The sequence below is a fragment of the Gobius niger genome (assembly GCF_951799975.1).
Source record: "Gobius niger genome assembly, chromosome: 21".
Taxonomy (NCBI): domain Eukaryota; kingdom Metazoa; phylum Chordata; class Actinopteri; order Gobiiformes; family Gobiidae; genus Gobius; species Gobius niger.
In genome coordinates this window covers 1,901,640-1,926,865 of record NC_136872.1, presented here as the reverse complement: position 1 = coordinate 1,926,865, position 25,226 = coordinate 1,901,640, and the positions used below count along the sequence as shown (strand labels likewise).

The following is a 25,226-nucleotide window of genomic DNA, read 5'->3' as shown; positions in this document are numbered from 1 at the left end:
CGAAGAAATATAAAAGTTAATTCTGCTTTCATGTCAGACAGGGAGAAAAAAATGCCAATATGTCTTTTTATGAAGTGTATGTAAACTTATGGTTCTCACTGTAGGCACAAATTGAACTTTAACCTCTGACTACCCACCTGAACCGGGTGCATTTTCTCCAGTTCGGCTTTACCCTCTCCAGTCAAGAAGCTTTTAGATTTTTTTTTAGGTAAAGCCAAACTGGAGAAAATGCGCTCAGTTCAGGTGGGGGTTCAGAGGTTAAAAAAGAACGATAATGAAACATAGGTGAGAGGCAGTAAAGTACAGAGATGTGGACGACTGGACGTCTCCTGGACTTTATCTACAAAGACACAGTTGGACAAATGTTCTGTACAAATGAGTCTCAGTCTACACGTCCGTGCTGTCTTGGTCCGCGCTCCTGCCGGCCTCCCATTGGTTGCGGGAGCGGAGGTTCTGCTCAGGTGACTGCACCTGACCAATGGGGATGCGGTAAGCTTTCAGAGAGCCGTTCATCAGCAGCATGAGCGTGGCCACGATGGTCGCTGCCCAACTGCATGCTGGGAGCCCCACCTGTTCACAGGAGGAAACCAATATCAGCAGAGTCACGTTAATGTCCTGCACAAATGTGACTCAGAAACATTCTTTTGGACATTTAGCCATTGTTGTGTTTATTCATTAACGTTTCCTTTACTTTTAAGTGAAGTAACACGTTGATGAGTGTGTGACACGCACCGTTCCCAGGAGGTTGCTCAGGGCGATGTCCATGTACGCAGAGAAGAAGGCTGCAGGGAGAAACCACAATCTATCATCAGCGTTTATATGGCAGAGTAATCAGATTACCCAATAACAAGATCTGATGTGTTCATATTCACATCAGAATTCTGAAAAGAGAATGAGCCAGAGTAGTTTTGAATGTTGTCCCCACCCCTCCCTTCAGTCTCCTCCACCTGCAGAAACAGGTGGAGCTGATCCATATTCGGGCTTGCAGTCAAAGTGTGGCGTTACCTCCTGAGCCCGAGCCCAGTGGAGACGCTTTTGAAACTCAGACGTCCAGGTTCAAACTATGTGGCCTTCCTAACTGTACTGATGAACGTGTTTGTTTCTCTCTGCTTTATTTTCCCGGTTTGTTTATACGAGTGTGAAAGATCAGAAAAAAATCTGATTACATTTTAATATATATAATCTGAGAACTCCAGAAATCAGATTAAGATCAGATATTTGGTCTCTATGGAAACATAACCACTTTTCTCACGTTATTGGTCTATGTCAGAGGAATCAAACCATCTGGACCATCTTGACTTAAAGGGACTTTATGGAGTTTTAAAAAAGGTCAAATTAAGTATTTTCCTCCTCCTACATGTTCCAGCCATGTCCTAATGTGTAGAATGAGCCCAGATCTGTTCACCACAACTGCCTCTAAAATCCTGCACTGTTTCTCAAAAAGGTGTTACTTCGGGGCAGAAGTGCCTTCATGCACGAGCTTAATATAGAGGGTGCAGTTACACGTATGACCTGAGGTGGCAGTAGTGAGTATAAAATGGCAAACTTTACATCTAGTCTCTTTAAGGCAAGGCATGGCAGGTGAAAAGGAAAATGAATAAAATATAGAATTTTATCATTTTGAAACTTTTGCTGAACATTAGAGAAAACGTATATTGCATTGTATATATTTAAGTTTTCTGTCATTTTATGTTTTATGCATAAAAATGCACATTTTATGCATAAAAATTGACAAAATCAGTGAAAAAAATGTAAACATTGGATATAGAGTGAGGCTTAAATACAGTATATGCTTTTATTTTGTTGATTATATTAGTAACAAAGTTTTTTCAGAGGGATTCTGGATCTAAATATAAAAAATTAAAATGTAAAAAATGCTGCCTGTTGATGAGTCTGGTCCAGGATGCAGGTCTTACCACTGGCGATGGCGAACAGGTGCGTCCTCCAGCTGAAGGTGAAGAACAGTCCTCCCACAGCCATGCAGCCCAGCGCCCCGTTAAACCCCGAGAGGCCGGCGTACAGCGAGGGGGGGCGCACGCCCATTGACAGGCCTGCCACACACAAACACTTACCGAAACCAGTACTCCATACTTGGTTTATGTTGAAAAACGGGGAAGTAATGGGGCAAACATTGGGTAAAAATTTAGAAAATATTTTTTTATTTGAGCTGAAACAACCAAGTCCCTGGACCAACAGCATAAAAACATGGATCTAAAGATATATATCTGCTTTTGATACTGTCATCTTTTCGTCCTGTTTTCCTCCTTCATTTTATCATATAAAAAAAGATAAAGCAACAAAAACTGTTCTAGAAATGTTGAACTCAGTCACTGGTTAATTCGTTTGCCTAAATCTCACCGGCCAGCGTCCCTATGGCGGAGCCCAGCAGTGCGTGGACGGCCAGCAGGGGGGAGTAGAGCATCACGGCCCCCACGATGAGCAGGGAGGGGCCCAGGGACCCGCAGGCGTAGATCTGCCCCACGCCCAGAGGGATGCCCTGTAAAACCTGAAGCACAAGGCAGAGGAGCATCAGCCCTCACACTGCACTTCAGAAGACTGGCTCTGTGTAACCTCCTAGCCCCCACCTTAACCGGTTTTACCCAAATCTAGAAGCATTATTGGTACAAGTAAGGCAAGGCAAGTTTATTCATGCTGCGCATTTCCCACACAAGGCCACTCCGTGCACCTGTTGATGTACTCCTGGCACAAATGGGCGACAGTGGCTCACGTGGCAGAGGTTGGTGGTTGGGTTCCCGGCTGACTGACATTGTGTCCTTGGGCAAATCATTTCGCGCAGGTCAAGCAGAGGTCTGTAGAGTCGCTAAAATAATTACTCGAGTAAGAGGGACGTTACTTTGAAGTAGTTTGACTCAAGTACAAGTTAGAAGTAGTGACCAAACAATTACTCAAGTAAAAGTAAAAAGTGGAGAATATTTTACTTCCTAACAGTAACAATTTGAGTGAAAAAGTCTGATTTATTTTCAATGATGCCATAAATTGTAAGAAACAAAACCTAAAATCCTGTGGAAAAAAACAAACAAGACGATCTACATCAGTACATCTCTCGATCAAAATATTTACTCACAATGGAAAAGTCAGAGTAAAACAAGCAGCAAGCTCCCTCTCTCTTGGTACAGCTGTTTTGCCTTTTTCTGTGTTCCACAGTGTTTCTCTTGATGCTTTGCAGTGTTTTCGGTGGATTTTTATTCCTGTAGAGAGTCCATAATGGACCTGAAGAATCAGCTTTTTAAAAGTAAACAGCTAGCATATGAGCTAAACGCATTTGAGACCTACACATTTCTTCTTCTGAGACACTGAGGAGGCACCATGAGCCCCCACACCTGCAGCACAGAGGAGGCGTCACAAGAGGAGCTACAGGAAACAAGGAAGAGACAAAAGGGGAGGTAACCGGGCAAGACTCACAGCTAAGCCACACAAGGTTTCCGTCCCTACTAATGTTCTGGCTAATGGACGCTCACTGGAGGATAACACAGATGAACTGCTAAGCTCTTAAGAAGGTGGTGAAAGACTGGGGAACCACTGGTCTGGTTTTACCAGAACCTCGTACAAGGGTCTGGATCTTCACAATTTAGCTCCGTTATCAGGTGGGAGAGTTTGGTCGTGACGTATGTAATGCGCTTGAGTAAGTGAAGCAGCTATCATCACTCTATCATAACTCTATCATAACTCTTTTTTTTTTTTTTTTTTTTTTTTTTTTTTTTCCATTAAGATGAGTTTAATCGGTCTTAGCTTTCTTTTTTTTTTTTTTTTTTTTTTTATATTATTTTTATTATGCAATTAAAACATTAGCACAATGGCAGGGCAGACAGACATCTGGTCTTCCATCCAAGTAAACAAGAGTAAACAATGTCCCCTAACAATAGGGGGAGGGGAAAGAAAACCAAAATGTACATTCCCCTTCAATTTACAAACACTTTTTTTCTTTATTACATATAAGACAAGGGACATTGACAAGACAAACAATTTAGACAAATAACACAAAAGACTAGACACAAACAAGACGAGAAAAAACAGACGAAAAACAAAAAAAACAAAAAAACAGACGAAAAACAAAACAAACAAAAAGAAAAATAACTCATTCATTCACACATTCACACAAAAAACGCACACGTTACACTGGTGGTGCTTCTTTGAATGAACTGTAAAAGAAAAAAAAAGGAAAAAAGAAGAAGTTTAGCATTACAAATTAGAATTAGCAACCACTAAAAGGAAAAAAAAAAAAAAAAAAGAGTTAATCTGAGCTAGAGTTGGGGCAGTTACAGGGCATCAAATATTGCTTTCCACACCGAGTTGAACTGTTTTTGTTTATTATGATCTACTGACATAGTTTCCTCAATGTTTAAATAATATTTCATTAAGTTTTTCCATTTATCCAACCCTGGGGTATCTGTGCTTTTCCAGTTTTGTAACAGCAGCTTCTTATAGACTAATGAGGAAAGTATTAATTGCCATCCCATAGGATATTTCATTTTTGTCACATTTTGGAGTAAGCAGGCTTCTGGTGTGAATACAAATCTCTGCTTACAGATGTTAGAGAGCCATTTCTCAATATCAAACCAGGTTTTCTTTATTTTGTCACAGTACCAAAATGAGTGAGTTAGCTGGTCATTATTACCGCACTTTAAGCAGGTGGGGGGGGAGGATGCATCAAACTTGTGAATTTTATCCCTACTATAATAAATTCTAGTCATCAATTTATATTGAATCAATCTAAGATTTTCATTGGTTGTGGCTTTATATGTTAGATTTAAGCACTCCTTCCATTTTGTTTTGGCATTGAAGTCCTTTATATCCCTGTCCCAGTTTTCATATATTTTACTTAACAAATCACAGCTGATTACAGCATTGTTGAGATAATCATAAATAACACTTATACATTTTTTCTTTTTCTTACTTTGTTCCAAAAGGGTCTTTATCTTTTCTGGAACATCATTCTCTATATCACAGTTCTCTTTGATCCAATTTTTTAACTGCATATATTTAAATATCTCTGAGTCTTTTAGTTTAAATTTAACCTTCAATGTGTCAAATGTTGATATATTACTTGAGCTAATAATATCTGACAGTGCTTCAATCCCTCCATCCATCCAAGTTTTCCACATTAATTTAGTACCCTGAATTTTAATAGACGGATTATTCCAAATCTTAAGAAGGTGGTGAAAGACTGGGGAACCACTGGTCTGGTTTTACCAGAACCTCGTACAAGGGTCTGGATCTTCACAATTTAGCTCCGTTATCAGGTGGGAGAGTTTGGTCGTGACGTATGTAATGCGCTTGAGTAAGTGAAGCAGCTATCATCACTCTATCATAACTCTATCATAACTCAATCATAACTCTATCATAACTCAATCATAACTCTATCATAACTCTATCATAACTCTATCATAACTCTCTCATAACTCTATCATAACTCTATCATAACTCTATCATAACTCTATCATAACTCTATCATGACTCTATCATAACTCTATCATAACTCTATCATAACTCTATCATAACTCTATCATGACTCTATCATAACTCTATCATAACTCTCTCATAACTCTATCATAACTCTATCATAACTCTATCATAACTCTATCATAACTCTATCATGACTCTATCATAACTCTATCATAACTCAATCATAACTCTATCATAACTCTATCATAACTCTATCATGACTCTATCATAACTCTATCATAACTCTCTCATAACTCTATCATAACTCTATCATAACTCTATCATAACTCTATCATAACTCTATCATGACTCTCTCATAACTCTATCATAACTCTATCATAACTCTATCATAACTCTATCATGACTCTCTCATAACTCTCTCATAACTCTATCATAACTCTATCATGACTCTATCATAACTCTATCATAACTCTATCATGACTCTATCATGACTCTATCATAACTCTATCATAACTCTATCATAACTCTATCATAACTTTATCATAACTCTATCATAACTCTATCATGACTCTCTCATAACTCTATCATAACTCTCTCATAACTCTATCATAACTCTATCATAACTTTATCATAACTTTATCATAACTTTATCATAACTCTATCATGACTCTCTCATAACTCTATCATAACTCTATCATAACTCTATCATAACTCTATCATAACTCTATCATAACTCTATCATGACTCTCTCATGACTCTATCATAACTCTATCATAACTCTCTCATAACTCTATCATAACTCTATCATAACTCTATCATGACTCTCTCATAACTCTATCATAACTCTATCATAACTCTATCATAACTTTATCATAACTTTATCATAACTCTATCATGACTCTATCATAACTCTATCATAACTTTATCATAATTCTATCATAACTCTATCATAACTCTATCATAACTTTATCATAACTTTATCATAACTCTATCATGACTCTATCATAACTCTATCATAACTTTATCATAACTCTATCATAACTCTATCATAACTATTATAACTCTATTATAACTCTATCATAACTCTATCATAACTCTATCATAACTCTATCATAACTATTACAACTCTACTAGCTGAGACCCGGCCTTTGGCCGGGCCTTGCTAGTCTCCACATTTGATATTCTGAGATTATGAGTTATTACAAAGAAATGTCCAACCCGTCACACAGTTCAGCTGTAGACCAGTGGTTCCCAACCCATTCCAAAAACTATGGCCACTACAAATGTTTCAAATAATGAATGCTAAAAATAATTTCAAACAAACTGCAATTGGAGTGTTTGATGCACCCACACTCCTTTCTTATAAACTACAAAGACAGTATGTTCGCTAAACTCAGGGAATAGAATTCAAGAGACAGTGGAATAATTATGGATACATTTTAGGGGTTCAGCTCTAACGGTTTGGTTCACGGTGCAGGACCCGTGGTTTGGTGCATCACGGTAATGTACAATAAAAAAAGTAATAAGTTGGTTTTGAACTGAAATAGCCTAATGATCGTTGTTCGACAGTATTTATAACCTTACGATAAAATTGGCAATGCTTTCAAAGCTGCTTTAGAATAAAATGTACCTCTGGGCTCACAATACGTGAAAGCAAAATAGAAAACAAATGGTACAGCAGCAACGTAAAAAAAAAGAAAAAAACTACGCAGTGCAGGCCATGCGCTCGTTAAGTGGTAGTTTCATTTTCGCTTTTACTCACACGGAGGATAAATCACTCGGAGCAGCGCGTGTGATTAGAGGCTCGTGTTTGAGCAGGTTTTGGGCAATGTTTTGCGTGTACTTTTTTTCGGAGACAAAGCTTTGGAGACGGAATACGGTCAGCACCAACCACGCACAAACTCAGTACTGTCGCCAGGTTTCCAGGTGTTCCCAAACGGTCTCCCATCCCAGTCCTAACCAGGCCCTTCCCTGCTTAGCCTCCGAGGAACGGTCTCCCATCCCAGTCCTAACCAGGCCCGTCCCTGCTTAGCTTCAAAGTCGGTATGGGAAATAAACATGGCGGCGCCCAGGCGGCGGCCATTGAGATTGCGTTTTCTATTATAGATTATAACTCTATCATAACTCTTGGGATCATTACTTGCACATTCCAAGGCTTCATTTTAAATTTCTGGATATTTGGAGCCGAGCCAGAGTGGATTGAGGAGCTTCCATTACTTTCGTATCCGCCGCCATTGCCAAACTACAACCCACAAATGCGGCGCAAATTCTTGACGTCACCTACAAGCCCCGCCTCCCCCGCTCGCTGAATGGTCGGCAGAAAGTCAACCGATGAAACGCCGCCACTGAGGTCAGACCCAGACGAACAATTATGATTGACGAGAGTTTACGGATGGCTAAGGCCAGGCTAGGGAACCACAAAATCAACAAATTCTTCAAAAACAGACCTGGAGCTGTGTTTGGAGCCGCGAGCGCATGTTTGAGTCATCTTTGGATCTTCACCAGCAGCTGTTCTATAGCAGTGACTATAAGCTTAACCTGTCAGAGCTTCAGTGCAGCCACACGCGCTGAACAGGGGAATTCGTTTCTTTGTTTTTATGAATTTTTTTTATTGAAACAGCTGCACAGCGAAGTGGGAGGGGCTTACTTTTCTTGCTCCCTCAGAGGATCAAGAAGCGAAACTACTGGATATTTTGTTTCATCTGTTTTCGATCAATTTTGCATTTTCGAACCAAAAGGATGTCTCTGGCATTACAAATGACTGGAAAGCACGTATTACCAATAAATGTCAACATCTCAAAAAGCCCAGCCCTACAGACTGTTAGTCAATTCACCAGGGGGCGCACATCAGCACTGGTGACAAAAAAGTGATGAAAAAGAAAACAAGACAGAAAAGCAAAACATGTGACCAAAACGAGGCAAAACTGCACCAAAAATTCAACGAAAAAGTGATGACAACGCAAGGACAAATCTTCGATCAGTCTAGTAGGTCTACACTGGCCTACAAGCTGCGAGCTCCGGTTGAGAAGCTTTAAGATTTGAGTAAAGCTGAACAGGTTGATGCAGGCAGTGTGTACTGAGCGTGTGCAGGTGGCAGCACAGTCTCCACAGTCAGGAGTAAAAATAGGACACACGTCACGTTTGGCTCCTGGAGAGAGGCTGAGAGAGGCAGAGCCAGGGGAGAGCGGAGGGAGGAGATGGGCCTGTTTACCCCGAGCAGAGGGGCGCTGCCGTGGGACCCAGAGAACTGAACGTTTCTCTGGGGAGACAGAAGGAGGCGGGTGGGTCTGTTGCTGCGATGGAGGCAGAAGTGGAGCAGAGGGAAGAGGAGGAAGCCCCCCCCAGCAGCAACTGGATTCCTGTTTTTGAGCGCACATTGATTTTATAAAGAAGCGTGTTACATCTTATAGGCCCTTTTCTCGCTCACATAATAGTACGAGTGCTGCATTAAAGAGTGTTAACAAACATGAACATTCTCCTTATGGGCTGCTCAGTTCAGACTCATGGCGCTGTTGTATTTATTTGTGATGGATTTGTAATATTCAGATGAACTAGGTCTGTGTCTCTCCTCCTGTTTCACATTAACACCCACAGCCGCATACAAATCCTCAGAGAAACCCAGGGTTAACTAAACCGTCTGATAACGTGCTTTATTGTAGCACTTTGTCGACCCGGGTTAGAGGAGTTAATCCCGGTTCAAGCAGCTTCGTAGCACAGCCCTCAGGGAGTTAAGACAGGGTCAGGGTGATGATGTGGTCCGAAAAGGCAAATGTGATAAAAATAATGATATTAATGCATTGATTTTTATAGTGCTTTTCCAGGCTCTCAAAGACACTCGCATTATTCATTCACTCCATACTTGCTGCTGGTAAGCTACTATTGTAGCCAAAGGTGCCCTGAGGTAGACTGATAGAAGCAAGGCTGATCAGTCTACGCCATCTGCCCCTCCCACCACCACCAACCACTCACTAAATTAAGCCAGGTGTTAATCCCGGTGTCTCCAGGTACTGACCAAGCCCTTCAGGCTGAGCTTCGAGATCTGACAGGATCAGGCAGAGCAGAGGCAGGAGAGATATAAGTTGTGTTTCACTCACACAGATCTTACACATAGTTTTAGAAACTAGAAGACCTTGGCTTTCAAATGAGGCATCACACTGGCATGTAGACTGTAAGCTCTCCACTCAATACGCTTTGGGATTTGGATATGCAGAATTGCTAACCCTAAGTCTAACTCTAACCAGATAACTGTTGTGGTCCAAACTCACTCCTATCTTTTCAAAAAACCTATCGAACATCCCAATAGTTTGACTACTATATTCGTACCATGTAACAATGAAAATGCTGTGTAATCAGAGGCATATCACAAACGATTTCCTCCTACAGACTTGAGCCTGATGAAGGGCAAAGGCCCGAAACGTCACTGCCGGTGAGAGCAATAAATAACTGGTGAGCATGACAGTTGTGCTCACCAACACAACAAGTGGTATCATCATATTTGTTTTGATCCAGCACACTGGCTCAGAGTTCCTCTAAAACTGCTTTCACAAGATGATAATGGACTACACAAAATGCATTCCATAGATTTAAAAACACGGTCAAGCTCCTCCTTCTTCCCACATGGAACCAGCGTGGCTCAACGTGAAGCCGGCCAGCGCAGGAAGTGGTTTGAAAAGTGTGAGAAAGGCCCAGACCCAGAGCTGGCTCCTGCTCAAAGGCACAGTCAGTCGGTCGGTCAGTCAGTCGGTCAGTCAGGGCAGGAGAGCTGCAGCTGGAGCAGGATCAGAGCTGGGGGAATCATAAAACATCCCTTTATTCCAGCTCTTTCACTGACTGTGCAGGAGGAGGGGAGCGACTGCAGGGGCAGAACCACAGGACAAGCTGTTTAAAGGCCTGTGCTCGGCCAAATCCAGTTTACTTTCAGATTCATGAGGAGGTGGGTGAAACAACCTGAGTGATATTATTTTTGAATGAAAGATTTGACATCCTCTGTAAATGAGAAAATGTTAAATGTTATGTTTGTGTTGTTTGTACGTTCAAAGAAGCATAAACAAAATCAATGTTAATACATCATTGTCTTATTTCTCCAAATCGTAATTATAAGATAAAGTAAGATGAGATAATCCTTTATTGATTTCACAACGGAGAAATTCACTTGTTACATTCAGCATTCAATAAGATCACTCAAGTTGTGCAAAATAGACAGAAATTGTGCAAACAGTTAAATAGTAGAAAAAAGAGGTATCACAATAAGTAAAAGCAAAAATCCTAGGGGGCGCAATTATAATAATACGGAAATAGAAATAGAATAAAAATTAGAACAGACTATAAAAAGTAGAATATCGAGGTGCAAAGTTTACAGTCCTAGTGCAGGTTGTCAGTAAGTGACGTTGGTACAGAGGTTATTGCACATGTTACTTTACAGTCTTGTTGAACAGTCTGACAGCAGTGTGGATGAAGGACCTGCTCCTTCTTGCACTGAGAGTGTCTCAGTCTGCCACTGAAAGAGCTGCTCAGCTCCTCTACAGTCCCGTGCAGTGGGTGGGAGGTGTTGTCCATGATACCCTCCTGTCAATCACTTGGTAGTGACTTCCTCCTGAAGTCGAACACCATCTCCTCCGTCTTACTGGTGTTCAACAACAACAACAACAACAACAACAACAACAACAACAACAACAACAACAACAACAACAACAACAACAACAACAACAACAGGTGGTTGCGCTCACACCAGTCCACAAAGTCTATGATAACCGACCCTCAGACAGACAGCCCACGACGACCACCTCAGACTCACAGCTGCGCAGTTGCACGTACTGTGGTGGGTCCGTGAGGTTGTCGATGGTAATGCAGTGAGATGTTCATCCACTCCCGCGTCCTCCAATAGTGGAGTATTAGTGGCAAGTATTAGTCAAGTTTATTTATACTGCGCATTTCACACACAAGGCAAATGGTTTGCTCTGTTAAACGCCAATTAGTGATAAAAGATTATGCCAAAACAAAACAGATATAAAACATCACATGACACCAACTAACTGGGGACAGTGACGTCACATCACAGGAAACGGGCGCCACACTCACATGTCACTGCCTGTTAGTGGCTTCAAAAAATCATTTCCTGCTACTCTGAAATAAAAATAATTCATAACATAACAATAATGCCTTACACTTGTATTGCACCAAACAAGCTTGTTTTACCAAGTTTCTCACAGCGCTACACTGTCGTCATCATTCACTCACTCTATACTTGGTGGTGGTTAGCTACTGTTGTAGCCACAGCTGCCCTGGGGCAGATTGATGGAAGCAAAGGCAGCCAGTCAGACCTTCAGGCTGAGCGTCCGAGGTCTGACGGGACCGGGCAGAGCAAAGGTGGGACGGCCACACTTATTACTTACAACAGATGTTATCCTAGATGAGTAAGGTAAAGGAGTAAAGGTGTTTTGTTTTTAGGGTTTCTCGTAGGTCTTCACTGCTGATTGGAACGTCAATGGTCCATGGTTTCATATGTATTCCATTCAGAAAACCTACCGGCACCCTAAAAAGCCTGAAATTAAATTGATGATGATCAGCTTCACATCGGCAATGAGCGATGAGTTCTCAATGAAAGCGACTGGAAGAGGACCGACCTTCCACAATGTCCAAAATGTCTCAGGCCTGGCTGATTCTGTTATTTTTGGACCGGCTTCGACCCATCTCCCCTGCTTGACATTTGTTTCATTGTTATTCCCGGTTAAAAACGCACGTCGCCGTGTTGCTAGGTAACCGCTGCATCACAGTGTAATTATGCTGCCGGTCCATCTGCGGCGCGCACATGGCGCTCTCAGTCTGTGTGTGTTTTCATGACGTCATCTCAAGTGTCATATGGGCACAGTCACACACTCTCATGACTCATTCTGTAAAAACACTGCCCCCTGCAGGATTAGGGCATGTTTACGAGTCTTAATCCTTGTTCACGTCGTCATCCGTACTGGGATGTTTAGTAAAGAATTTTGGGAAGTTATAGGGCTTCACCTCTTTTCACCACAGTTTAAAACAAGGTTGAAAATGCAACAAAACAGCCACAAAAAGGTAAGAAAAGAGCAACAGAAAAGTGAGAATAAGAGCTTTGGAGAAATGACAGCGCCAGAGGCAGAAGTGTCATCGTGAACGGTCCTGTTCGATCGCAGTCAGTCTCACCTGGAGGGCGTCGAGCTGTGTGGCGTTCACTTGCACAGCCCCAGGAGGGACAGCCAGGTGCCGGGGGAAGTACGGGTGCTCGGGGCGGGTGCACAGGAGGAACAGGAAGATGGTGATGTTGAAGGGGAACACAGCGACGGGCAGGTCCCAGCGGTCCAACAGAGGAGACAGGCTGGAGAACAGGAGCACGCTGCACACACGGACACGTCAGGGGGACAGGTCTCTACAGGGCCCGCTCACACCAGCAGATTAAAAGAAAGGCATGTGGGGGTGTGTTGGGGGGGGCACATCTAGAGGCTCTAATTGGTAATGCATCGGTGCTGGACCAGAAAAACGGGATCCCTTAGAGTTGCTTTAATATCATAGATTTGTATCCATTTTTGTAGAAAGTGGATGGATTGGATAATTAAAAGCAATTTGGTCACAACAGGAGGTTTTTGAGCCAAAAACAACAACAATAACCGACCAAACCAAAGCGACGTGTGTGCACTGACCATGTGGCTGAGCCCAGGATCACGGGCAGCAGGAGAGTCCAGTACCAGTCCCCGGCCGAGCTGAACACCCCCATCAGCAGCGACACCAGCATCCCGTTAAAGCCATGGAGCCCTGCGCTGACCTCTGACCTGCGGCACACAGCAGAGACGTGTGTGTGGGAGTGTGCAGTGAGGGAGGGAGTGGGGCCATGTTTCTAACTACAGACTCATCCTTCAGCACAGCTCTGCCTGTCAGGGTCAGGGCGATCACAGCAGGGACCGCCTCATCATCAGATCAAATCAGGACTGAACCAAGTCCAAAATGGATCTAAACTGGTGTAAATCCTGTCTAATCCAGAATAAACGCCAAACTTAATGCATTCCAAAAGTATCAATGAAAATAAATGAATAAAAATGAATCGGGTTTGCTGGTTCCCAAAGTCAGGACGAAACACGGTGGTGTTTGATGGCATTTGGTTTGTCCAGTTTAGACCTGTTTTAGTCTTGGTTCAGAACTAGTCTGGACCTGGTCTGAGGCCTAGACTACGAAGCCGGTTGAACTTTCTGGCTTTTCTCTGATTGGTTAATACGCTTGCCAATCACGCTCTTCAGGAATTGGTATGAATCTCCCCGATCCCAGATACACGTCTGAAGAAGAGGAAAAGCGTGTATTCTGTCTGGACAGGCTACAGTTAAAGTGCTGAGAATATGTAACTATCAAGTGATACTTTTTATTCTGATATCTATATTAATGACCAACGTCATGCATTATTATTTATTCCTTTTGGGAAGCAGGACTGTGTTTTCTTGTTTATTTAAAGTGAAATAAAATGACAGATCAATAGACCCATTTTCAGTGAGTAAGTCAGGGAACATTTCTTCACTTATTTATCTAAGAAAAGTAGGTACAAATCACATGCAAACAAATGTAAATGCTAAATATTGCAGTGTGTTAAAAAACTGTTGAAAAAGTCATGATGTACCGTAGGTTATTTTTGTGCATCGTAAGGTTAGCATTATGGTGAGCCAGTGGTTCCCACCTCTAGTGGTAACCCTGAACTTAACTCGCTAACTTGCTAGTGCCCCTCTGAAAACACTTCTACCTGTGCAGATGACTCTGAAGGCATTTGGTATGTCACATTTTTATTCTCTTTTCTAATGAATTTGTAATGTTTTTATTTGCTTTTTAAGCGTAATGTCACGTAGACTATGTCTAACGCTGCACTCCTGTTCTGTAAAGCGCTTCAGTGGAGCCTGCCTTCTCTAACCCCCCCTTCCTTTGTGTGTTTGGTTCAAAGCGCTCACTTGTCCTGTCCGGTGATGACCGCGGTGAGTGTGGAGCACAGCACCCCCACACTCCCAAGCAGACCCTGCCAGGGGGAGGCCCAGAGGAGCGCGGCCAGGATGAGGAGCCCGCTGATGGGGTTATTAGCCAGAATGACCCTGGCCACTCCACGGAGCGCCCAGAGCAGCAGCTGCAGGACCCACCACCGATCTGAAACACAGACATCACAGGCTCAGGGCACGAGAGGCCTGAGGGTCAACGCTCAGCTGTTTGGACATGCATGGGGCCATTGAGAAAGAGGATCTTTAAACGTTGTATGATAGATAGACAGCAGACAACAAAGAGCACACTACAATAATGCACATAAACAAAGAGGCAGCACTCAGGCCAAAGCACTTCATATTCACTGTATTCCGCCCAGCCCACTTTGGACTCTTTTTGCTTTGTCTCTGCACTTCCGTTGTCCTGACACTTTCGGTCGAGCGCAAAGCCCGTTCATTAAGCGGAGAACGAGGGGAAAAGTTCACTGCTCAAATCGGATGGTTAGTAGATTGATTTGTGTAAAATGTGTTGCACCAATATGTCAACACTGCACCGTTTCTCTGCGCAGCCTAAAAACGACTTTGTTTTCGTGTCGTAACTGATTTTATGTGGACTTCTCCAGCCCCATGTTAACAGATAGAGAAAAGTAAACTATAGGCATTTATATGATATATTGTGTACCTCTACCACTATGGAGTACTCCTATATTTCTCCTTTTGTGAGAAATATATATTTTCTGGAAGAAAATAAACCTAGAAGACACGATGCTTCGATTCAGCTAACTCCGCCCCCTCTCTCCACCCAAATTAGCAGTAAAAGCAGTAAAAAGTTGACATCTGCAACACAGCTTCATAAAGGGCTAACACACAAGCTAGCATGCTAACACACACGCTAACACACAAGCCAGCACGCTAACACGCGTTTTGATTCACCGCTCTGTCCTGGCCGCTCCATCGGGTGTTTACATTACAGGACTCGCGTTGGTTATGAAAGTTTATACCATGGTCTGGGTGAATACTGGATTCTGATTGGCTGGTGCATTATTTTGGTATAACCGCACACGTAGTCCGGTAGTTAAATCACTGGGATATCACTCCGCTGTGGCATCGCCATAGCAACGTATGACACAGCTGAATCAGCTAAACGCGTAATTAGTGACTGACAGGAACGTATGAAATGGATTTTGTGTTAATTTCAACGTTTTTGGCCAAAACAAAACGTTTGCTAAATGTTTGTAGAGGAGAGTGAGCAGCTAGGTTAGCTACTGTTAATAACATATGAGCTTTACATTTCTATTGAAAACAGTTAAGGCTATTCATCATTTCCAGGCGTACATAAAATGATCCTGCATTTAAACATATTTGTCTGGATTAGTAAAGTCAAACATAAAAGTTTCAGTTGGGGGGGCCCAGGTGTGAGCGACTCCACCGCAGCTGTTTCCATAAACAGTTGAGCTGGTTGAGCTAGCTAGCTAGCTTCAGGTTAAACAGCGTAAAAGTGAAATAACTCCTGTCCACGAGTGCCGCATATCGGTGTTTACTTCCAGGGAAAAGTGTTTCCGGGTTAGTCCTGTTGTGTTGTGATTCTGTGCTGATGTTGTGTCGTTGAGCCTGACTGAGATCCTCGTAATAGCTGCGGAGAATGACTCGCTCTGAGACCAGCCTTCAGTGACCGGCTAATAACCCACACAAAATAGTCCCGTAGTCTGGCAGATTTAGTGAGTTTAGTAAATGACGCTGCGCGTCGTGGTGTTCTTGACTCCGCGTCGTGCATTATAACCGTCTAATGCGGCTCCTCGTTGTTTAATCCTTACTAATCCACTTTGATTCTGGTGCAGATTCACCAAACATCCATCAGAGACAGTCACAGAAAAACACTATTTTGGCTGATAGTCTCCGAATCCTGTAAAGAAATTCCAACTTCTGGCAAGTGGCCTCTTCTTTTGGAAGGTTGAATAAAGTTCTGTACCTCTCAAACGAGCTTTTCTCCATGACATTTTTGTTAGGTAAGAAAAAAGAACAAGTGTGTCCAAAATAGTTTAGAAAGAGCTCCTTCTTCACAACTTTCGGAGCATTAATGGCATCTGTTCAGATGCTCAGGGGTGCGTTTGTTTTCGCTACAGGGGTCAGCGCGGACACATCGGGCACATCTTTATTTATTTCTTCCAACAGAAATAATGAAACAACTCAACTCTCAACTTTACAACATTAACTTTACAGTGGTTCAAATCATATCTTGAACAGAGAGATCAGTGTGTGGTGGTCAATAATCAAATGTGTACATTTTTAAAAATGAACACAGGTGTACCGCAGGGGTCCATTCTCGGACCCTTGCTCTTTACATTGTACATTAATGATCTGCCAGACTCATGTCCTACAGCAGGATTTCAGATGTACGCTGACGATGCAGTGGTTTATGTGTGAGGGAAAAGTGTGCATGCAGTTTCTGAGGAACTGGCAAAACACTGTGGCGGTTTGGTTTCAAAACACAAGTCTGTCATTGAATGTTAAAAAAAAACATGTCAGTTTGCTTTGCCTCAAGATTCAAGTCCATATCCGAAGAACTAAATTTACAGATAAATGGTCATATGATCCAGCAGGTCTCAGAGGTAAAGTTGTACTTGACTCTCAACTTAAATTTGACACATCAAAAAATCTGTCGTGTGGCCAAAGCAAATCTTTACACATTCAGACTGATCAGGGACGACCTCCCGTTTCATGCTGCTCACACTTTCATGCACGCCATGATCTTCTCGCATATTAGTTATTGCATCTGCTCATGGTCTCACCGCCACTACAGTCAGGCCAATACAAATGATTTATAACAGAGCGGTAAAAATCCTTTTTTACTTTTTATCTTTTGAAAATTTGATCACATTTTCCCAGCTGCAGCTGATGCATAAATGTTCGAACCAGCCCCACAGGTCTTGAGTGAGTGTATAATTCCACTCAGGGCTGTGGGTTCAAGGACTAGAGGAGCTCAGAACGGGAACCTGGAACAGTTTACCCACTGACCTGCAGGGAGAGTCAAACTGGGTCCTTTTCAAACACAAACTTAAAGACTTTTTAATCAGAGGTCAGATATGTGACCACTGACCGTCTGCTCTGCTGTGTTTACATAGTGTTGTGCTGTATTTTTATGATATGTGTTTTAACTATGTATCGTTTAATTTTTTTGTGAAGGCCCAACTGGGGACGGACATTGAGAATTAGCTTTGGCTAAAATGTTGTAGTATGTCATGAGTTTATGTGACATACTTGTCCCTATTCAAATAAACTTAAATAATAAATAAATAAATAAATAAATAAATAAGAAGCTGTTTTATAAATTAAAATCAGGCCATAAGGCATTAAATTACAGAGCGAGGAGGGCCGGCAAGACGATGACACGCTATTCATACGGAAGCTTGTAGTTTATTTACGGATTAAAATTAAAAAGTTTATTTACGGATCCAACATGACAGCAGCAGACACAATGGTATTTTTCGATCAAGTTTTAGACCTTGTTCTAAATAGTTTATCTCAAAAGTTTACAGCGGGTACGTCATACGTCATCGGATACGATGATACGATTGGCTATGGCTACGTGCAGACGCATGATAGACTTTTTTTTTTTTTTCATATCGCCCAATAAACGACTATGGACGATCGTAAACCACACCTCTCCTACGAGAAAAGGAATTGGTGGTCCCCAGACTAAATATCACTTGTGATTTTAGTCTGGTGTTAGCCAGGCTAGAGAACTGCGTGGATGAAGCCAAAAAACACTCTGGGTGTGTTTTTGATAAGGAAGTAACACAACAACATGGTTAAAAGCTCCAAAAAGTCGATTTTGCATGATATAGGACCTTTGAGTTAAAGTACTGATGTATTTGCTGTAGAAAATACTACACCTGTTTGGCAACACAACCCTTGTTCTTTGTCACGAGTCAGTGACATTGACAGTGCACTACACAGCGCCACCTGCTGTTCTGGAGTGTTCATCAAAACAGCGGAGTAGAACGTATATATTTCTCTCTCAAATGTAGTACAGTCAAAGTAATGCGTTTTATCCAAAACTATTACTCAAGTAAAGTACAGAGCCACAAACATAGTAGATTTACTTTGCTACTGACCCCTCTGATGATCAGTATCAGAGTCAGTTTACTTACTATTGAGGATCTTTACTGGATTAGCCTTTGTGTTGATAACTTTGTACTTTTACACAGTGTTGAGGAGAATACTTTGAAATTGCATTTATTTTTCTGAATACCAAATACTTGCCTTAAAATGCATTTTTTTTCTTTGTGCAATTAGAGTACTGTATTACTGTTCTGAATACTATTGATGTGTATTATATCTAAAACACTGGACGTGGTTGAAAACAGAGATATGCTAGTGTTAAAGCATCTGTTATGAACTTATTTAACTTTATTGTGAATTACGCAGCTGTTCCTTGACTTTTACAGTGAAGGATTATCTCCAAGACGTTGATTCATATTGGACCTATCGTCGCCTTTTGCTGCAACTTTCCGACACAAGGCTTTGCACGTAGAATGTCTATCAGCGACAACAACCCCTTGGTCATCTTCTAGATCCCTAAAAAGGTCCCACTCTGCTGCCTTCAGTCGTTTTTTAGTTGGATGTTACTCTGGATTCCTATGGGTGAGTTTACGTGTTGTTTGTGCCGTGTGAGTTGGCGTGTGTAATTTCACCGGTAACTGTGGCCTTTTAACATTCTTACCTCCCGCGTCCTTTCATAATTGTGCTCATTGTAAAACTGATTCATCTTGACATCTCTACAAAAGAGCACTTTGCAAACACACCAGGAGTGCAGCAGATCACAGTGCATTACGTGAAACCTTTATTTGTATTTTGGGAGGAGAGACGGATCAGTGATTTTTCAAAGTGAAGCATTGCAGAGTTAAACTTTACCACCTCTTCTTCCTCATTAATGTTTATGCTATATAAAGCTGAGATGATCAACAAAATCAACTAAATGGAGCTAAACTAAAAACAAGCGTCACTCCCTGATCATTTCATGGGTGTTGTTTTTTTGATACAGCACACTTTGTTAGACATGTTTTTTTTAGACATGAGCATGTTTTTTTTAAAAATTGTATTCCTTTGATTTTTAGGAAAGTAACTATATTCTAAATATCCTCAAATGAAAGTGTAACTGCACTGTAATACAGTTGCTGAAAATGAGTATTCAAAATACAGGTACTCTGTTACTAACAAATACTGCTTTTACTGCACTATATTTTAAAGGAGTGGACCACTGTAAACGGCAGCCATATGTTCTTACCTTAGCTTAGACGAGTTGACTTCACTGCATGGACGTCAAATAATGCATCAGTTTTATATAGCGCTTTTCTGGACACTCAAAGACGCTTTACATTGCACTATTCATTCACTCTATACTTGGTGGTGGTAAGCTACTATTGTAGCCACAGCTGCCCTGGGGTAGACTGACGGAAGCGAGGCAACCGGTCTGCGCCATCGGCCCCTCCGACCACCACCAACCACTCACTCTCTCACTCTATTCGCTAGGCTTCCTGGTGTTACTAAACGGTCTCCCATCCAAGTACCGACCAGGCCCTTCCAGGCTTAGCTTCCAAGGTCTGACGGGACTGGGCAGAGCAAAGGCGGTCTGGCCACAAAGTCAAAGTGCTCCTAAGGTGTTATTATGCCTTACAATATAGTTCCCCTTTTTATCCGCCTAGAAAATCGACATTTAGTTTAATTTTGCGTGACTATACTTTATTGTATAACTACTCATGTAAAGAGCTTAGTCGGATCTGGCCTGGTTTTACCAGATCCTTGTACTTATTGCGTTTCGTACAAGGGTCTGGACCAGGGTTGCCAGACGTACGATAACTATTCTATCGTATTTGTACAATAATTTTAACCCCTGTACGATGTACGATCAATAGCCCAAAATGTCTGATAATTTCAGAGCGCCAGAAAAAGTCTGGTAAAGTGCACTGTCCCCTCTCAGCAGAACTTTGCTTTCGCTCTGATCTGGAGTCAGACTTTGCCTCCGTATTCACGTAGGTGTAATATCTGCTGCCAGACGGAGAGACTGTTCCTGAATCAGTTTTACAGTTCGCATTATCCTCCTTCCTTGGCTGCAGCCATCTCTTAGGTGAGGCCTATTTTGTCATGTCATGTGTGTGTGTAATGTAAAAAATGGGATAGTGTATTAGGGGAGGTGATGATATGAGCCATATTTTGCGCAGGTGCAACAGCGCTATTGACATGTTTATAGTGTACGATAGATTGTGTGGAAATACGATAGTTTTGGAAGCTTGGTATGATATATTTGTTTTGAGAGTCTGGCAACCTTGGTCTGGACCATCACAATTGAGCTCCGTTATCAGGTAACTCTATCATAACTCTATAATAACTCTATTATAACTCTATCATAACTCTATCATAACTCTATAATAACTCTATTATAACTCTATTATTACTCTATCATAACTCTATTATAACTCTATTATAACTCTATCATAACTCTATAATAACTCTATTATAACTCTATTATTACTCTATCATAACTCTATTATAACTCTATTATAACTTATCATAACTCTATCATAACTCTATTATAATAAAACTGCTAGAGCTGAAACAACCAATCGATTAATCGACAACTAATCGATTACTAAAATAGTTGTCAACTATTTCAATAATTGATTAATCGTTTTCTAGTAAACCCAGACTAAAATAGAGCAAAAAAGACATGACAATTATGTATTTTGGATGAAAACCTACATTTTTTTTTAAAAAGTTAGGGTCTGCAGTGTTTTGTACATTGTAAATTTCATAAATATATGTCTTTGTCTCATCCAGTCAGAAAGCAGAATTAGCACAAAGAGCCTCCTACAAACGTTTACTTAAAGTTTACTCCATCAACAAGCCGTGCCACTTCAGCTTTATGTGATAAAAAATTGAAAAAAAACAATTTCCATGCATCTTTCACAGCCAAGCAATTAATCGATTAATCGTGAAAATAATCGGTTGATTAATCGATTACCAAAAAAGCCCTACTAAATGCTAACAATGCTTGCATGACTGAGCGCACACATAAAAGACCAGGCAGTTACGCATCAACTCGTCTAAGCTCAGGGAAGAACATATCTCATTATGGAAAAAACAGTGGCCTGTTCCTTTATCCTGTTTACTGCCACCTTAGGGTCAGGGTTAACCAATATTTATGTCCAAATCTCAAAGTGTATTGACTGGAGAGCTTGCAGCTTGTATGCCAGTGTGATACCTCATTTGAAAGCCAAGACCTATGATATGTGTGAGGTGTGTTTGGGGGTGATGTGTGTACTTTCTGCTTTTCACTCTGATGTATTTTGTACTGCAAATTTTGGTACTTGCACAGCTTTCCCATTTATTGTGTATTATTTACTCAACTGTTAACAGGGCAATATCACGACTTCCTCCACTGTATTTACGCTTTCCCAATGTGATACAAACAGACTAAAATCTAAAATATAGTCTGACAAAGCAAAGTTGCACTTGCCCAAAACGTGCATATTTATCCTCGTGAGTGTCTGCTGTGACAGTAGAGCACATCTCCTTCATACAGTTGATCAGGGTGTTGATGTGGACATGTGAACACATCAGCGTGTTATTGACGGCGTTTTGAAAGCACAGAGAGACCGTGACGAGATCTTGAGGCCCATTGTAGATCAACTAAATCCTCTCTCAGCTCTAGGTGCAGCTACAGACTGGAGCAGGAACAGGCAGCAGAGGGACAAGGGGGCCACTAACTCAGGATTTGGACTTTATACAAAAGTACAAACATGAAACTACTACCAGCTTTAAAAGTGTGTGCGCTGCTACAATAATCATAACCTCCTAAAGTCAACTTTGAACAACACCACTACAAGTCAAATAGCAGCAATAAAAAATGAAAACTTTTTCATTTCTTGCTTGATTACTGTAGTTAGAAGTCATGAATCAATCACCCATCAGTGCTGAAGAGGAGTGGACCAACATTCCACAGGCCACAAGTGTGTTTACAGTAAACGTGTCATGGCTTAGAGTCCAGTTTTTTTTTACAAAATGCAAGAAATGTAACTTGCGATGTGGAGCAGCCCTTACCCTGCATGAGTGTGTCCAGATGCAGCATGTCCCCCATGCACCGGAGGTGGACTTTCTGGACCCAGCCAGTCCTCGTGTCCCTGCTGCTGTCCCCCGCGTCGTTCTTCTTGTCCATCCACATCCTCTTCACAGGCTGTCCTCTGAGTCCACTCTGGTGTCCTCTCTCTCTCTGTCCCCCCCGCCGTCCACCTCTCCTCGCGGTCACTTATAAACCAGTGCAGCAGTCACAGATTCACGGAGCTCTCGAGCCAAAGTCCAACCGCTCCGGGTCCAGCACATTTCTCAATCTCCTGGCTCCTCCGGCCCCTCTCCTCCTCCCTCCTCTCACGTCCCGCCCCACGTCCACTCTGCCCAGGACACAAACATGAGGATCCCTTTCGGAGTTTCTGACTTTACTCAAGAGAGTTTGTCTGTTTAATCAAGTCATTTCTCTTCAGCCGTGGACTGTAGCGGTCTAAGAGTGTGTCCATGTTTGGACAGAGTCAAATGTTGGTACAGATATTCCATAATACATGTGCTAGGCCAAGTGCCAGCACCCTTCATAGTGATGTTTTACTGGGGGCGGATACACTTACAGCTATATGAGGCTTAACGAAAAAAGGAATGAATGTTCCACAAAAAAGCGACAACAACAGCAGCTAAGCGAGGAAAAAGATCTGTTTAGATCAGTTTTGGAGGTCTTATGCTTTCAAATGAGGCTGGCCTATAAGCTGTAAGAAGCTTTTAGATTTGGGTAAAGCCCATGCAAGACCAGGTGGTAGATTTTGCACATTTTATAAAACATTTAAAACTTCCAGACTATCACTTTCATCAATGCTATAATAAAACAACACACATTTGATAGAAAATGTCTTTATTTATTTCCTTATATGAACAAAACAAACAGAGGGAAGAGTGAATGTCCCAAAACAACTTGGTGCTAACTGTAATTGTGGCTGGTTCAACACTGGATTGACTTAAAGCAGACTGGTGCGTTCACAACCCCCTCTTGAAAAGAGCGAACTCTGGTCCTGTTGAAAAGGCGGGTCTCGATCCGGTTCCGAGAGAACAAAACCAGGGAGCCAAAGTTCAGAATCAGAATCAGTTTCGTTTTATTGGCCATATGAACAGGTTCTGTTCAATCGATTAAATTTAAATTATGATAAAGACAACAACAATTTGCCACAGAACAGCGTGAGCATATTCACATATTCAGTGTTAGCAGCAGATTTGAGTGTGGACATAGTGCAAAACGCTGAAGATGCTGAAGGCCCACCAGCGTCCGGGACCTTCGAGCTCAGCATGTCTCCATGAAGCACAAAACACGAGAGGAGGAAAAGTCCTTGTTCCTTGGGGGCAATCACAACATTCATACTGAATCTATTTCATTTTGATCTATTTAAAACGAGAAATGAGAATGCATGTTCAGATCCTCTACAATTAGAGCTAGCACAGTTCATGTGAAGACAAATTCTCCGTGGTCTGTTAGTCCTGCGTTAGTCCCAGTTGGTTTAGTCCTGGTTTAGTCCTGGTTTTGCCTCGCTGCACCGTGTATTGGCTCATTTCTGCTCCTGTTTTATATGTAAAGAGATCCGTGCATTCCTAGTGCAGTTACAGTCATTGCCTTATTAAAAAGTGCAGGAAGTGGAGTTTGATCTGTAGAACATTTTGATACAGCGCCCCCGCAGGCGTGCAGTGATTACTGCATTTAAAATGAGGATTCGATTGACAATAAAGAGGTGTGAACACAAACTGCGCCTGCTGAAAAAATGAAACAATGTTACAATTTTGGTCTCCAATCGAACCAAGTCTCAGGTTTGAATGTGACCAGAAAGATCAGGATTTTGTTTCTGAGTGGACAGAACCAGGACATTATTATGATGCTGATTCTCTTCATGCCAACGCTCGTCCTCTCCATGTCCCCGCTGTCTCCCACTCGTCCTCTCCATGTCCCCGCTGTCTCCCACTCGTCCTCTCCATGTCCCCGCTGTCTCCCACTCGTCCTCTCCATGTCCCCGCTGTCTCCCACTCGTCCTCTCCATGTCCCCGCTGTCTCCCACTCGTCCTCTCCATGTCCCCGCTGTCTCCCACTCGTCCTCTCCATGTCCCCGCTGTCTCCCACTCGTCCTCTCCATGTCCCCGCTCGTCCTCTCCATGTCCCCGCTCGGCCTCTCTATGTCCCCGCTGTCCCCCGCTCGGCCTCTCTATGTCCCCGCTGTCCCCCACTCGTCCTCTCTATGTCCCCACTGTCTCCCGCTCGGCCTCTCCATGTCTCCCGCTCGGCCTCTCTATGTCCCCGCTGTCCCCCGCTCGTCCTCTCTATGTCCCCGCTGTCCCCCGCTCGTCCTCTCCATGTCCCCGCTCATCCTCTCCATGTCCCTGCTCGGCCTCTCCATGTGCCCGCTCGTCCTCTCTATGTCCCCGCTGTCCCCCGCTCGTCCTCTCTATGTGCCCGCTCGGCCTCTCCATGTCTCCCGCTCGGCCTCTCTATGTCCCCGCTGTCCCCCGCTCGTCCTCTCTATGTCTCCCGCTCGGCCTCTCTATGTCTCCCGCTCGGCCTCTCTATGTCTCCCGCTCGGCCTCTCTATGTCCCCGCTGTCTCCCGCTCGGCCTCTCCATGTCTCCCGCTCGGCCTCTCTATGTCCCCGCTGTCCCCCGCTCGTCCTCTCTATGTCTCCCGCTCGGCCTCTCTATGTCTCCCGCTCGGCCTCTCTATGTCTCCCGCTCGGCCTCTCTATGTCCCCGCTGTCC

At 42.5% G+C, this 25,226-nt stretch overlaps 1 protein-coding gene across 1 annotated transcript; it reads right to left on the bottom strand.

Annotated features, from left to right (window-relative positions):
• Nucleotides 1-373: 373 nt before the first annotated feature.
• On the bottom strand, nucleotides 374-22,664 carry LOC306980294 (urea transporter 1). Its single transcript, XM_079579640.1, has 8 exons — nucleotides 22,497-22,664; nucleotides 14,376-14,565; nucleotides 13,092-13,220; nucleotides 12,598-12,787; nucleotides 2,359-2,506; nucleotides 1,917-2,051; nucleotides 733-782; nucleotides 374-570 (listed from the first exon to the last, which is right to left on the bottom strand). The coding sequence occupies exons 1-8, from the start codon at nucleotides 22,615-22,617 to the stop codon at nucleotides 388-390; spliced, it is 1,146 nt and encodes a 381-aa protein (XP_079435766.1). The 5' UTR covers nucleotides 22,618-22,664; the 3' UTR covers nucleotides 374-387.
• Between the last annotated feature and the right edge of the window lie 2,562 nt (nucleotides 22,665-25,226).